Below are 13248 nucleotides of genomic sequence, written 5' to 3'. Positions count from 1 at the left end.
TATTTTTCTTTTTTGTTCTGGCTTCCTTGTCAAATTGTTCTTCTTCTAATTCTTAACGGTCTCTAGGTATTTTACATTCCTTGCCAAAAACCAATTAGGAAAACCAACTGTAGTACAACCCGTGTAATAAATTTGTGTTAAAATTGAATTTGAAATTGTATTGATAGTTCCTTCCTAATAAGATTTGGTTTCCAGTGTACCATACTAGTTAGTATTCATGTATGCCTAAACTGGCGCACAAATATCAGATGAGAGGTATATTTATTGCGCTCTATAAAATGCAGAGCCATTCTATTACTGTCTACTTGGCTGCACTTGAAAGTTTTCAGAGTGTTGTAGATGGATGCTGCTGCTGATCATCGGTCTCCAAGCTTCATGACATTGAAGGAATTGGTTCCGTTGCAGCCATGGAAGACACCACCCCCTCCATTTTCCCAAAGTCGATGTGGAAAGTACACCAAGGTGAAGGATCCAATACCCAAAGATGGAGCAAGAGTTGTATTTTGGGCACCAAAAACTCCGCAGAGGGAAGCTGACGACTATGACATAGATGTTGAAATTCCGTACCAAGGCTTATTTGAGTTCATTGACAAGTTTGTTATCCGCAAAGTTAGGCTGTGGATTGACCGGCTACTTGGAGAGATATTGTGCTTACCAAAGTATGATGCATACCATTACCATAGTAGATTGATTTAGAAGACAACCTTTTATTATGAATCTTGTTTTGTTTTATTAGGTTTTTGACTACTTGTTCCGTTAGATAGATGTAAATTGTGTCTTGCTAATTGTCTGACTTTAGGATTTCCATTTTATATGGTGCTTTGCTGATACAAGATGATGGAAAAACAAGACATGTTCATCGGCCATTTTTCAATGTTTCTTGTCCTTTTATTTTTATTTTTTACCGTGACATTATTTGATGGCAACGCAACAACATCAACACCTATAGATATGCAACCAAATAACTTCATAATTTCATTAGTAAACCGAACTGGAATTTCGTAAGCGAATGGAACTTGAATTTCACATAAAGAAACCTGAAATTTCATTAGTAAAGAAAAGAGAACTGAAATTTTATGATACATCAACTTGTCATCAATTAAAATCTACCTAAACATGAAAAAAAAAAATCAATCACAAGTCACAACCCTTAAACCTTTTCCTATACTACAAATTCGAAATCATTTCTTCAAATATATAGTTGGTTTCTGTGAATTAGTTCATATACTTCTCCAAATTCAGCTATGCCCTAGGTTTCTTACTGGTTTATGAATCTGATTATTGGACTTGAATAGCACATAGTCTCCAATTCCAGCCGGTAGTTCTAACAGAAACATTATATTATTCTTCGTGATTTTCATTGGGCCACAAATTCAAAAGTTTATAAGCCCACCTTATACCCTAACCTCAGGCCCATTATATTTTTGTAAGTGGGCCCCGTGTTCAATTACGACCTAACGGTGTCGTTTCAAGCAAATATTCGTGCTTCATCATTCCATTCCACTCTTCCTTCCCAACTCTCTTCTTTCGCCGTCTCTCTTTTCTCGTCTTTGTGTTAAGAAGGCTGAAGCTCAGCTATGGCCTTAACCAAATCAAAGCTGCATTTCCGGCACCTTCTCTCTCCTATCTCTCCACATATTCTCAAACCGTGCTCTTTCTCTTCAGCTTCAGAACTACACCTCCAAGAGGACGACATCCCAGATGATAATTCCCAAACTGCCCCTATCCCCAAGTTATCTGCCGAAGAAACCCTAATCGCCGACAAATTCCACGCCCTAATTAAAGACCACCACCGCAATAACCCTAATCCAAATCCTAACCCCACTCCCCCGAACCCTAGCTTCACAATCCCAGCTCTCTCGCACGACTTCTCTCAAATCTCCGCCGCGCATTCCATATCTCCGTCTATCGTCCACCGCGTGATTGATAAGTGCGGCTCTGTCCGCCATGGCATCCCCCTGGTCCAAGCCGTTGCTTTCTTTAACTGGGCCACGGCCCGCGACGGGTTTGATCACAAGTCGGAGCCCTACAACGAAATGGTCCACCTCGCTGGTAAGGTCAGGCAGTTCGATTTGGCTTGGCACGTGATCGACTTGATGAAAGCTCGGAATGTGGAAATTACGGTGGAGACTTTCTCGATTCTTGTTAGGCGCTACGTGAGGGCCGGATTGGCTGCGGAGGCGGTGCTCGCTTTTAATCGTATGGAAGAGTATGGATGTAAGCCTGATAAGATTGCTTTCTCAGTTGTGATTGGTATTCTTTGTAAGAAGAGGAGGGCCAGTGAAGCGCAGTCGTTTTTTGATAGTTTGAAGCATAAGTATGAGCCTGATGTTATTTTGTACACTAGCTTGGTTAATGGTTGGTGTCGAGCTGGTAATATAGCGGAGGCGGAGAGGATATTTCGGGACATGAGGACGGCGGGGATCAACCCCAATGTGTATACTTACAGCATTGTGATTGATGCCTTGTGTAGGTGCGGCCAAATTACGCGTGCGCATGATGTTTTTGCGGAGATGATCGATGACGGATGCCAACCGAACTCGGTTACTTTCAATAATCTAATGCGGGTTCATGCTAAGGCTGGCCGGACCGAAAAGGTGCTCCAAGTTTACAATCAGATGCAGAGGCTGGGGTGCAATGCGGACGTCATTACTTATAATTTTCTCATTGAGTGTCATTGCAAGGATGATAATCTCGCGGATGCACTTAAGGTGTTTGATTCGATGGTTAAGAAAGGCTTCAGCCCAAATGCATCGACTTTCAATCCCATATTCCGATGCACTGCAAAATTGAAGGATGTGAATGGCGCTCACAGATTGTATGCTAGGGTGAAGGAGTTGAAATGCGAATTGAACACGGTGACCTACAATATATTGATGCAGATGTTTGTGGTGTCGAAATCGACTCATATGGTACTCAAGATGAAGATGGAAATGGAGGAGAATGAAGTTGAGCCGAATGTAAACACGTACAATATTTTGATCTCCATGTATTGTGCAATGGGGCACTGGAACAAGGCCTACTCGTTTTTCAGGGAGATGATTGAGGAGAAATGCTTAAAACCAAGTCTGCAGGTTTATGAGACAGTCCTCAAGCAGTTGAGGGAGGCAGGGCAGTTGAAAAAGCATGAGGAATTGGTGGAAAAGATGGTTGATAGGGGCTTCGTTACTCGACCATTGGCATTGCAGTCCGTACAAGTAGCTTAGCAGCTTCTTTGCTTTCATTAGATCAGTTGATGGATTAGGTGATCATGCAATGCAGTCTTCCCTTTTTTTTTTTTAAATTTATGGTGTAGAGTTTGGTGCTATGCTAGTGCTTGGGAGTTGAGATGACAATTTGGACGCTTTCTTACAGAAAATTGTAACATATCTGAGCTTCCTGTAATCTTTTTGTTTATTGTATGATATTGTCAAAATTTTCCATGAGTTCTTTCAATGTATTCATAGACTTATGAACTTTTTCCCACATTGTTCGACGCTGATTATGACAACCACAATGATCATGAGAAATATTCACGGTTAATCAATTTCAAAAATTCAATGGCCAATGCTTAGTTTTTTGACAAAGTAGAGTGAGGGTGTGCAAACACAAAATGTGCAATGTAGTAACATTCAGAAACTCAACAAATTAAGAAATACAATGCAGAGTTTTTCATTTTCCCCTATTCAGGATGACCTTGCATGTCAAGCATCTCGTCTAGACGTTTTAATCTCTCCAATCCTTCACTAAGAAAAAAACGAATCCTTTGCCTGTCATTGCAGTGCCGGTTATTCTCCAGTTCTTGTCTAATCGTGGATCTTAGTTCACCTGTAAACATCAACTGCTTTTCCGTCAGAATCTCAAAAGAGCACACAGAACCTGCCTGAGAACTATCAACAAAAGAATATATGATGGTGTAAGAAGCACATCATAGGTGTATATTGGTCTCTGTGTGTGTGAGTGATTATAAGTTTCAGAGGAAGGATAGTGTGAATTCATGTGCAAGTGTATGTAACAACGGCAATATAGACGAAGGATGCATTGTGCAAATGCATAATACTACTACTTCCGAAAGATGCATTGCAGACACACAGAGGTTACTGGAAAGTCATTTCTTAAATGTTTGTTACTGTGGGAAGTGATAAGCATCGGTTGGTTTCTAAGGTGGTGGTGATGATGGGCAAGGAATAACAGGTTGTTTGAAGCAAGTTAAAAATGACCTCTAGCATCAACAGGGGCTCTTCGTGTAATCCTCAGTGCTTGCCTATACAGCTTCAACACTCGAGCACGGAGAAGGAAGTCCTGCAAATCAAGGGCAAGAGCCATGATACTACCAGACTCCTTCCCTCAAAAACCACATTACAATGTCATTGTCAGATAATAAACCCAAATTCCATATAAAACATTTCCTCATCTCCAAATTGTAAGACCTAACCCTAACCTAACAGAGCTGTAAATGAAAACTATAATTCCTACATGAAAGAAGTGAACTAACAAAACCACCAACTGTTGTTGAGCTATTATCATCTTTATTTTATCTTTAATTACATTTTTTGGAAATGAAATTTAGATCAGGCATCGGAGCCTCATTTCTGGAATTTCCAACTAATCGTACAACTCGATTTGATCCAATTACAGCTACACCTAGGATTTCACAAATGGAGAAAAAGGAACATAAATTACTTGAATTTAAATGAAAAATAAATAGGCAATATCTGCATACCTTGAGCTTGAGGCAAAGAAAATGAAGGGGCTTGAAACTTGAAGCAGTAGCGGGAGCTGGATGGTCAGAGGAGTTCACCTTCACAGACAGTTGGGTGCTGTGCTACTAACGACGCCGTCCGATATGGGCTTATATTATATGAAATGAAACCTCCGTAAAAGGTTTATGGGCTTTCTTGGGCCTACTGTAGCCCAAAAAGGTTGGGCTAGGTGACGTAGCTCCTCCTTATCCAACTTCATTTATATACAAAGCTTGTTATTTATGCATGTGCTCTCATTCATATTGGCATCGCATTGCATCATTGCATGTCGATTTCTTAGTCTTAGCTACTACAATTATTAGAGATGTTGATGCTTAAGCCTTACCTAATGGTGGGCATCTGGGTTGGGTTGGGTTGGGTTGTTCATGACATCAATGAACCTGGCCCACAACACATGGAAATAATAATACTTGTTTGTCCTAAATCCTAACACAATTACGGCTTGGCTCTTTTGCTGGCTGTGCCCAATTCCCATCCATTCTAACCTCTATAATCCCACCTACTTAACTCTATTAAGTTTAACTTTTACTCACTGTTGGACAAATTAGCGGTGTATATCGGTCCGAAACTAATAAAATTTTCTCAATTCACATCTGATTCAATATATATTGGATTATGATTTTTCCAATTCAATCCGATCACATTAGAGATATAAATTCACTCCAATCCAATCATGTCGGTTTTCGACATTAGAGATTCAATCCAATCAGTCAAAATCAATTAAAATTAAATTGAATCAACCGGTTTGAATGAATTAAATTGAATCTTGTACAACCCTAAGACAAATGCATTTTGTTGTATTATACATATACAGTTCTTTTGGACTCCAGTGGTCCAAGAGATTGAGATTATATATATATATATATAAATGGGCACATTGATGTGAATCGTGATTTAGATGCAGTGTACATGTTTGACCACATTAATGGAAAGTCAAACTAGTGCAAATGCGCAACAAACTGGTAAGGTATGTGAATGAGACGAAGTACGAATACATCCGTATCTGATCATATCATTTAATCTGATATACTAATCAAGTTTCAACAAGGCGGACCACTTGAATGTTTCAAACACTAGTGACCAATTCCGTACTTGTCTTTCCAAATTTACCAATACAAAGCGCATAGACATCATCTTTTCCACCAAACCACCATGGTTTGGTCATGGTAATTAATTATCACCGTGCAGGAAAATAATCAATTATTTTTGTTCACACTATCAGTCAAATGGAGCACACTACAATAGTCATCTCTCAAGCAAAAAATCTGAAAATATTAATAGCGCCTGTCTGCCTGTGTACATGTACAATACAAATAACAATTGTTGGAAGTAGACGATGGCGTGTACGGCCTTTGCTTTCAAAATTGATACATCCATCAACCATTCAAACTTCAAACAACCTGCATTTTCATTAGAGGAGTTCTCAACTTCTCTTGCATTTGGTATTTGACCATTTGTATGTTTTATATTACTATATCTCACGTTCCAAAATTAACTCATTTAACCATTAATTAGACTTCGTAAATAAACTGTAATCGGTAAAATTAACATAGTTATTCTACCCCTACCTACCTTACCTTTCCTTTCCCTCCCCCCCTAATTTGTTTCCCAATTTATCTCGACCTTTATCCGTCTCTAAGAAGAAATAGAAATACTATGTACAACCCATATATAATAACTAATATGGAACATATTGATTACACTTGATCAAAGAGTCGGAGTAGATATTTGAATTTTGTATTTAGTCAACCTTATCTTGTTGTCCTCCTAATTTTGTCAATTTGACACCATTATCTTTTCAAAGCCACGTATAAGGTTTAATGATTGGATCAAATTTTAACAGCTCTGAAAAAGGGTAAGCAAGTGAATTCCTGTAATCCTTTGCTTATTAGTTTAGTTCCAATTTAGGCAGTGGATTAAAACGTTGAATCTAAATTAAATCGCGTGCAGAAATATCCGGAAACCTGCATCAAACGCAAGCTGTATTATTAAATACAGTGGACCAAAATGGTTTGCTAGGTCACAAACACACACCACCTAGTTTGACCAAACCCCCTTTTTTTCTTGACATTGTCAGATCAGATCGTCGCACCTTTTTAGACACCCTTGCATTGTTTTATTCTCATTAAATCCTCATCCTTTTAATTGCCCTATCTATATATATATATGCGCTGCTTCCTTCCTGGATAAAGCGATTTAGTAATTTTATCTTCCTCCTCATACAATATGGATCAGAAACAAGGTAAAACGAAAAACAAGATCCTGAAATTTCTGCCAAAAGCCGCTTCCGGGGTTTATTTTCACAACCCTCCTTACAGCCCTACGAGAGACAGGAGATTAGAAAATGCCGCCAAGCTCAAAGCTCACGGCCGACGAGGATTCTCCGGCCCTTTAATGATCTCTGATGAAGCCCGGAGAAAACCCAGGACTGGAAGCTTTGACTACCACACGCAAGAAGACGAACCCACCTCGCCTAAAGTGTCGTGCATGGGCCAGATCAAGCACAAGAAGCAGATTAAGAAAATAAAGCGTGCTAATATTCATAATTTGATCCCTAAAGATGCATCAAAGCCTCCGGCCCCGTGGTCTCCTCGGGAGATAAAGAAGCACGGCTTTGCGTTCCGGAGGATGTTTAGCAGTGTAAACCCTGCAAGGAAATCCGATTCTATTAACGTTAATCATGATCATGATCGTACGGCACCGAGGCTTCCAGATAGAGCGCCTTCTTTGAGTCAGATGAAGAGGTTTGCAAGTGGGCGGGGTAATGCTTTTGCAAACTTTGATATTAATCATCACGACTGTTCAGATGAAGAGAGAGGAGACAGCGATGGAGAAGAAGATGTGAGAATTGCCTTCTCAGCACCTCTAGTGGCTGGTGGAGATCAATTTCATCAAGTACCATTGCAGCCGAGGAAAGAAATAAATATATGGAAGAGAAGAACCATGGCTGCCCCTAGACAGCTAGAATTGAAGCCCATGGTGAGAGCTAATTAAATTGTTCATAATTTCAGTTGCTTTAATTCTTATTAGATTTGTTTTCAGTCTAATTAGAGTCCGGAGTGCAAATTTGAGATGATGGGTTATGTTAATAGATACATGCAAAGATATATATAAAACGAAAGTTAGGATCCGTGAGGACTGTTTGTTTACATGTCTTGGCTTTCTTCGATCTGGTTATTCTTTCTGATGAGGTTAAAGGCATAATAATTTGCTTTCGAAGTGGGTGAATGCAGCATCCAAAAACTAGAACACTGTTTCAGCCTTTTCAGCTAGCCGACAACCAAGCAAATAGTAGTTATGATTAAGGGAGAGCCGTGCGTATATATGTTTTACTCAGCCAGCTGTCAGAATTGAAAATGTTTAGTTGCAAGGTTAAAGCCTTAATTAATTGGAGGTGGTTTGCCCGTCAATTCTGAATTGTTGGTAAGGTTAATTAGGATAGGATTATAGAAACAGTCTGTCTTGCACTGGACAGAGGACGCCTATTAGCAGCCTAATTACCACTTGTAATTTTTAAAACAGAAGCCTAAATTCGATTAAAATGCAGCATTTCGATCAGTGCCAATAAACGCTTTGAGACGGCCTTTGCCAGCCACTACATAAACAAATAGATGAAGCTTTTGATGGGATGATTTTGGAACCTTTAAACTTATGATTTAGTGCAAAAGATTCACACTGTTTTTTTTCATATGAAGCCAACCAGCACCTTTTGTCCCGGAGCGGAGGAGCATAAGTAAATTTAGGTTTTAACCACAAAAAAAATTTTACTTTTGGAAAAAGTCAAAGTTTTTTTAAAAAAGACAGAAAAACTTATAAACTTTCAAATAAAATACATGCAAATGTAAAGGATTTCTAAGAAAATCCAAAAATAAATAAGGGCAATTTTGTCCATTTTGACTTCTTTTAAAAAAAAAATTCTCCCCTTTTGATTTTTCCAAAGTCTCCCATAAATTTATAACATCTACCGAGTTATTGTCCCACAAATACTAATTACAGTTAGGGCCTCGAGCCCAACCATGTGGAATACGGATATCTATATCAAGATGATGAGGGCTAGAAGAATGCATTAAATTGGGGGTGGCATCTCAACTGAAAAATCCGTATAGTGACTGTACTGTATCGATGGTTTGATTTAGTTTGGTTTGGTTAAATTATTAATTTTTAAAAAAATTCTTTCATACCAATCCGATCCGAAAAGTGTAGTTTGGTTAATAGACAACGATATCTCAAACCGCAAAAATCCATACTGAACCAAACAATAAAAATAAATTATTATTTAAATATAAATACACTTAACATGACACCATAAAATATCTACAGATAATTATAAAGATGGAGTACCACACCAAAAATAGAAAATAGCAATGTAGGATACTAGAAACACAAACAGCTAGACAAAACATGGTCTAGTTGAATTTTACTACCATATTGTACTTCTGTTCTACAAGCTTGAATGAATATTGTTTTACCATATTGTTCTATTGAATGAATATTTTTTTCTTGGGCTTGAGTTGGTGTTTTTCAAATAGTATTAGTAATAAATATTTTTATTCTATTTTTTTTTTTTTGGTTAAATGTACTACCGGCCTATCAAACTAATCTGATTCGAAATTATTGTTAACTAATTGAATGGTTGGTTAACATAAAAAAAATTGGTCTATCAAAAAATTTGATACAGTTGACAAAAAAAAACTCTCTACCGTTCTATACCCATCCGCGCGCCCACGCTTACATTAAATATCTATTTTGTTTGATTTTTTCAATTTCAATTTTCAAATAATATTATACCCGACATGTTTGAAAACTGTGATCAATAGTAACACTAACCGGATGATGCCTTATTTTTGTCAACAAGAAAGAACAATAATGTACAGCTGACAAACTTTGACTGCACCCAATTTTGTAAAAGACTTAGCCAACATGTGACGCCCACTGACACAAATGGGTGGATCTTCGTAATGGGTCTTTCGGCCCTCTGCTGGCCTAAATTAAGTTCAGTTTTTCTGTATCTTGCGCAATACTACTACTACTAACACAATTATATTATTGGCACTCAAGCAGAGTAACGAATGTTCGACGACTTTTGCTTTCAGAGAGAGGGCCAATAACAGCAGCTTCTTATATAAAAACCCAAACCATACAAAAATTTCCACAGAAGAGAAAAACAAAACCCAAAAAATGAAACAGAGAAACAGAGTAGCCGGGGAAACATTAATTCTAAGTAAGTAAATTTTTTATTCAACTTCATGTATAATTAAGGTGACTAATAAGTCACAGAAACAAGTAGTAGAAATTTTTGTAAAATTAATTTTGAATTTGTTGAGAAGGGAAGGGAACTAATAAGTCACACGGACTCCTTGGTATCTCAGAATCTCACCAATAAGCTCCCCTTTACCAGAGCCCACATACCTCCCGCAAATCTCACCATCTCTAATGAACAAGAAAGTGGGCACCTCCACCACCTCCATGTCCTTGAGGAACTGCAGGCAGCTATCATTCTCATCACCGTTCATTCTCGCGAACACCACCGTGTCTGACATCTTCCTCGACAGCTTCACCACCGTCGGATACACCTTCACACAGGGCCCACAGTGCTTGAGCCCCACATCAAGCACAATCAGCTTGTGGTCCACCTTATGCTCTGCAATCAACTTCTCCACGTCCTCCCTCTGATGCAGTTGAACCACAGCAGAGTGGTTGTCCCCGTAATACAGCACATCTCCCCTAAGCCGATCTCCGTCTATTCCTTCCTCTTCGTGGATTTTCTCCATGCTTTTGTAGAAGCTGAAATGGGGGACTTTTTCAATTTTCTCTCTTCTGAAGAGCTCTCTGGTCTTTTCTGATTCGTCCCCCATTACCAGCAGGAACTCCACGTCATTGCACGTACGGCTGAGGTCCACCATAAAAGGGTACATGTTTCTGCTCTGGGCGCTGTGGCTGGCGGCAAATTCGACGACCACGAGCTTGTTTTTGGCTGTTTCAAGGGCTTTGTCGAATTCCTGTATGCTGTGCACTCGCTGCACTCTTTCATCGCTTTCCACTTTCTTAGTGCCAGGGGCGGCTGTAGCCTTGGTAATAAAGCTATTGAAGTGGCTTTGGTTGGCTTCTAGGTTCGTCGACAGAGGTTTTTGTTGGTTGACCAAGCTTAAAAAGGAACAGTGCCGGTACAGACCACTGGTTTTTTGGATTGAAGATAGAGATGAAGGGGGTTTGGCTAAGAAACTTGGGAGTGTCGCCATTGAAACTTATCTAAGAGGGAAACGAAAGACTTGTTTATTCTAAGCTAGCTATGAATGAATCTGCAGAAACGTACGCGGAGAGAGTGCCCTGAAATTATCTTAAAATCTCGAGGTGCCAAAACTTCCTTCACATCCACTCGTTTGCTTGTGGTTCAGAACTTCATATTATCCGTTGGGGTCTGGGTGTGGAGAGCATATTCATCTTTATTCCCTTCTAATCATATAGTACGGTAAAGCCCAAAATATCTTTTGTTGTTTTCAAATTAACAAGTATGCATGCCTAAAAATGCGAAGTTGATCCACAAAGTTTGGGCTTCTACTTTTATACTTGTTATGGGTTTGGCGCTACTAAAAAGTTGTTGCCCAAATTTGAAAATGAAACACTGCGATTAATTTAGTGGGCAAAAACTCGTATGGCAGTTATGAACTATGATTTTCTCGGTCATAAACGACTTCAATCCTTAAATAATCAACAATAGATATATATAGGCCTGCCATAAGTTTTGAGCCATTTGGATAGAATCACCTGATATTTTTCTCCTCCAACAAAGTAGCTACACACACGCAACTAGCACGAGAGTTTTGACAAGTCAAGAAACAAGAAAAGAAATCTTCATGTCCACAAACAAAATATCTTCTACTCCATATGATTTGGGAGAATGACGAACACCAAAAAACTCTGAAATGCGGAGGCATGGTGAAAATATATCTCAGCTTGCGTATTTTTGGCCACAGGCTTAGTGATAACACGGATACATACTGTTTTTTTCTCCGTGTCCATAAAGGCCTGGAGACTATTTCAATCGCCTTCAGCAATGTCTATTCCAGATTCAGAATGGAATTGGGCCCTGGGAAAATATCAAGTGCATATATTCAGTGACATTTCTTAAATAGGTTCATTAGGGCAATACTCTATTAACTTGCAGTTGAGTTTCGTGCTTTTCACTTTAATCACTTTTGTAAATTTCATGTCAATTCTAGAAGAATCAGTAATTTCATATTTACACCATTGACATAATTAACTCTATTGTGGAACAAATTCCCTCCCCGCCCCGCCGGATTATAAAAATACCGATTAAAAATTAATTTATGAATGAAAAACTATAAGTTAGAAACTAAACATATAATACAAAAATTTTGTTCTCGACACATTTTTTTATGTATTATTTAATTCAATATACAATGTGATATGAGGAATATTATAAAATTTGGTGAGAGTCATGAGGAGGGACTTAACAATATATCAATATGAAAAATAAATAATATATATTCTAAATAGGACGGGTTCAGGTCACGAGGAAGGATTTAGCAATATATTTATATGAAAAATAATTAATATATATTCTAAATATGATGGATTTGGGTTGGGAATTAGAATACCACCCCCTCACATCGAACACCATAAACGAAAATTTCCCCAAACTCATCCTCATACCCAATTTCTATTCTTCATACTTTACCCATTAATTTCTATTCTTCATACTTTACCCATTAGTGAGGAAAATTGTCATCCTTATTGGTAACCATTAGTACTCATAAGTTTTCAAGTTTCACGACGCTCATGAATCTCCACAATTAAAAAAGTCACGAAGCCAAGAAGGAAAAACCATTCATAGCAATCCAAGTGCCAATTTAATGAATGAGAACATGTGTAGGCATTAATATGTATAATTTATTTCATATTAATAATATTTATGAGATGAAGCCAAGAAGGAAGAACAAGTCATTCGTTTCATTAATTTATATATAACTTACAAAAAGAACAAGTCATTCATAAGTGCAAATAAATACAGGGTGGCGGAAATTATAAAGAGAATTTACAAATAAAAAAAGAGTGGGTTGGTGGTGGATGGATCTGGCAAATCATCGACTAAAAGGAGTGGGTGAGAGATCCAAACCCGGATGTGGACCCGTATGTCGGCATGTTTGCAGGCTAGGCGTAGTAAAATACCAAACATCGCGCATAAGATGACACACAAACAAACAAAAAGCCAACACAGATTTGGCGGGATTCTGAGTCTCTACTCAGATTCCAGACTTTCCTTCCTCCAGTGCTTGCCACCTAACCCAACACAAGTCACCCAGCTTAGCTTCGCTTAGCATCCTCCGCCTCATGCTTTTATGTTATGTTATGTTATGTTGTGTTTTCTCTCCTCACAAGCCCATGTGCTCCATCGTGTAACCCCGCACTGGGTCCCACAATACACCTTGACAATGACAATGGATCCTTTCCTTGGTTTCCCCTGTTGTCACTTCCACCCCTTTCT

General features: G+C 38.6%; 4 protein-coding genes across 5 annotated transcripts; 2 read left to right on the top strand and 2 right to left on the bottom strand.

The window, feature by feature from the left end:
- The first annotated feature begins 1501 nt into the window (after nt 1-1501).
- Nucleotides 1502-3425, top strand: LOC117615578 (pentatricopeptide repeat-containing protein At1g20300, mitochondrial). Its single transcript, XM_034344680.1, has one exon. The coding sequence runs from the start codon at nt 1578-1580 to the stop codon at nt 3204-3206; it is 1629 nt and encodes a 542-aa protein (XP_034200571.1). The 5' UTR covers nt 1502-1577; the 3' UTR covers nt 3207-3425.
- A 71-nt stretch (nt 3426-3496) lies between these two features.
- Nucleotides 3497-4831, bottom strand: LOC117615579. Of its 2 annotated transcripts, none has more exons than XM_034344682.1 (3): nt 4703-4831; nt 4200-4320; nt 3497-3807 (listed from the first exon to the last, which is right to left on the bottom strand). In XM_034344682.1, exons 2-3 carry the CDS (start codon nt 4303-4305, stop codon nt 3662-3664), a joined length of 252 nt encoding a protein of 83 aa, XP_034200573.1. In that variant the 5' UTR covers nt 4306-4320; nt 4703-4831; the 3' UTR covers nt 3497-3661. The 2 variants fall into 2 exon arrangements, with proteins under 2 accessions (XP_034200573.1, XP_034200572.1); XM_034344681.1 differs by having other exon boundaries at nt 4200-4325; nt 4703-4822.
- Nucleotides 4832-6783: 1952 nt separating this feature from the next.
- Nucleotides 6784-7893, top strand: LOC117614201 (uncharacterized protein At1g76070). The gene has a single exon (XM_034342927.1). It carries the CDS (start codon nt 6969-6971, stop codon nt 7734-7736), a length of 768 nt encoding a protein of 255 aa, XP_034198818.1. The 5' UTR covers nt 6784-6968; the 3' UTR covers nt 7737-7893.
- A 2046-nt stretch (nt 7894-9939) lies between these two features.
- Nucleotides 9940-11205, bottom strand: LOC117614117 (thioredoxin-like protein CDSP32, chloroplastic). The gene has a single exon (XM_034342812.1). It carries the CDS (start codon nt 10979-10981, stop codon nt 10079-10081), a length of 903 nt encoding a protein of 300 aa, XP_034198703.1. The 5' UTR covers nt 10982-11205; the 3' UTR covers nt 9940-10078.
- Between the last annotated feature and the right edge of the window lie 2043 nt (nt 11206-13248).

This window comes from Prunus dulcis, chromosome 1 (genome assembly GCF_902201215.1).
Source record: "Prunus dulcis chromosome 1, ALMONDv2, whole genome shotgun sequence".
NCBI classification, from domain to species: Eukaryota; Viridiplantae; Streptophyta; class Magnoliopsida; order Rosales; family Rosaceae; genus Prunus; species Prunus dulcis.
The sequence above is the reverse complement of the archived record's forward strand: the minus strand, read 5'-3'. Positions and strand labels throughout refer to the sequence as shown.

What these genes read in the sequence shown, in the direction of transcription:
- LOC117615578 (XM_034344680.1), top strand. Translation starts at nt 1,578, where the DNA reads ATGGCCTTAACCAAATCAAAGCTGCATTTCCGGCACCTTCTCTCTCCT.
- LOC117615579 (XM_034344682.1), bottom strand. Translation starts at nt 4,305, where the DNA reads ATGGCTCTTGCCCTTGATTTGCAGGACTTCCTTCTCCGTGCTCGAGTG. An exon ending in AGCCCCTGTTGATGCTAGAG is followed by an intron (nt 3,808 to 4,199) that starts GTCATTTTTAAC and finishes TGATGTTTACAG; the next exon opens with GTGAACTAAGATCCACGATT.
- LOC117614201 (XM_034342927.1), top strand. Translation starts at nt 6,969, where the DNA reads ATGGATCAGAAACAAGGTAAAACGAAAAACAAGATCCTGAAATTTCTG.
- LOC117614117 (XM_034342812.1), bottom strand. Translation starts at nt 10,981, where the DNA reads ATGGCGACACTCCCAAGTTTCTTAGCCAAACCCCCTTCATCTCTATCT.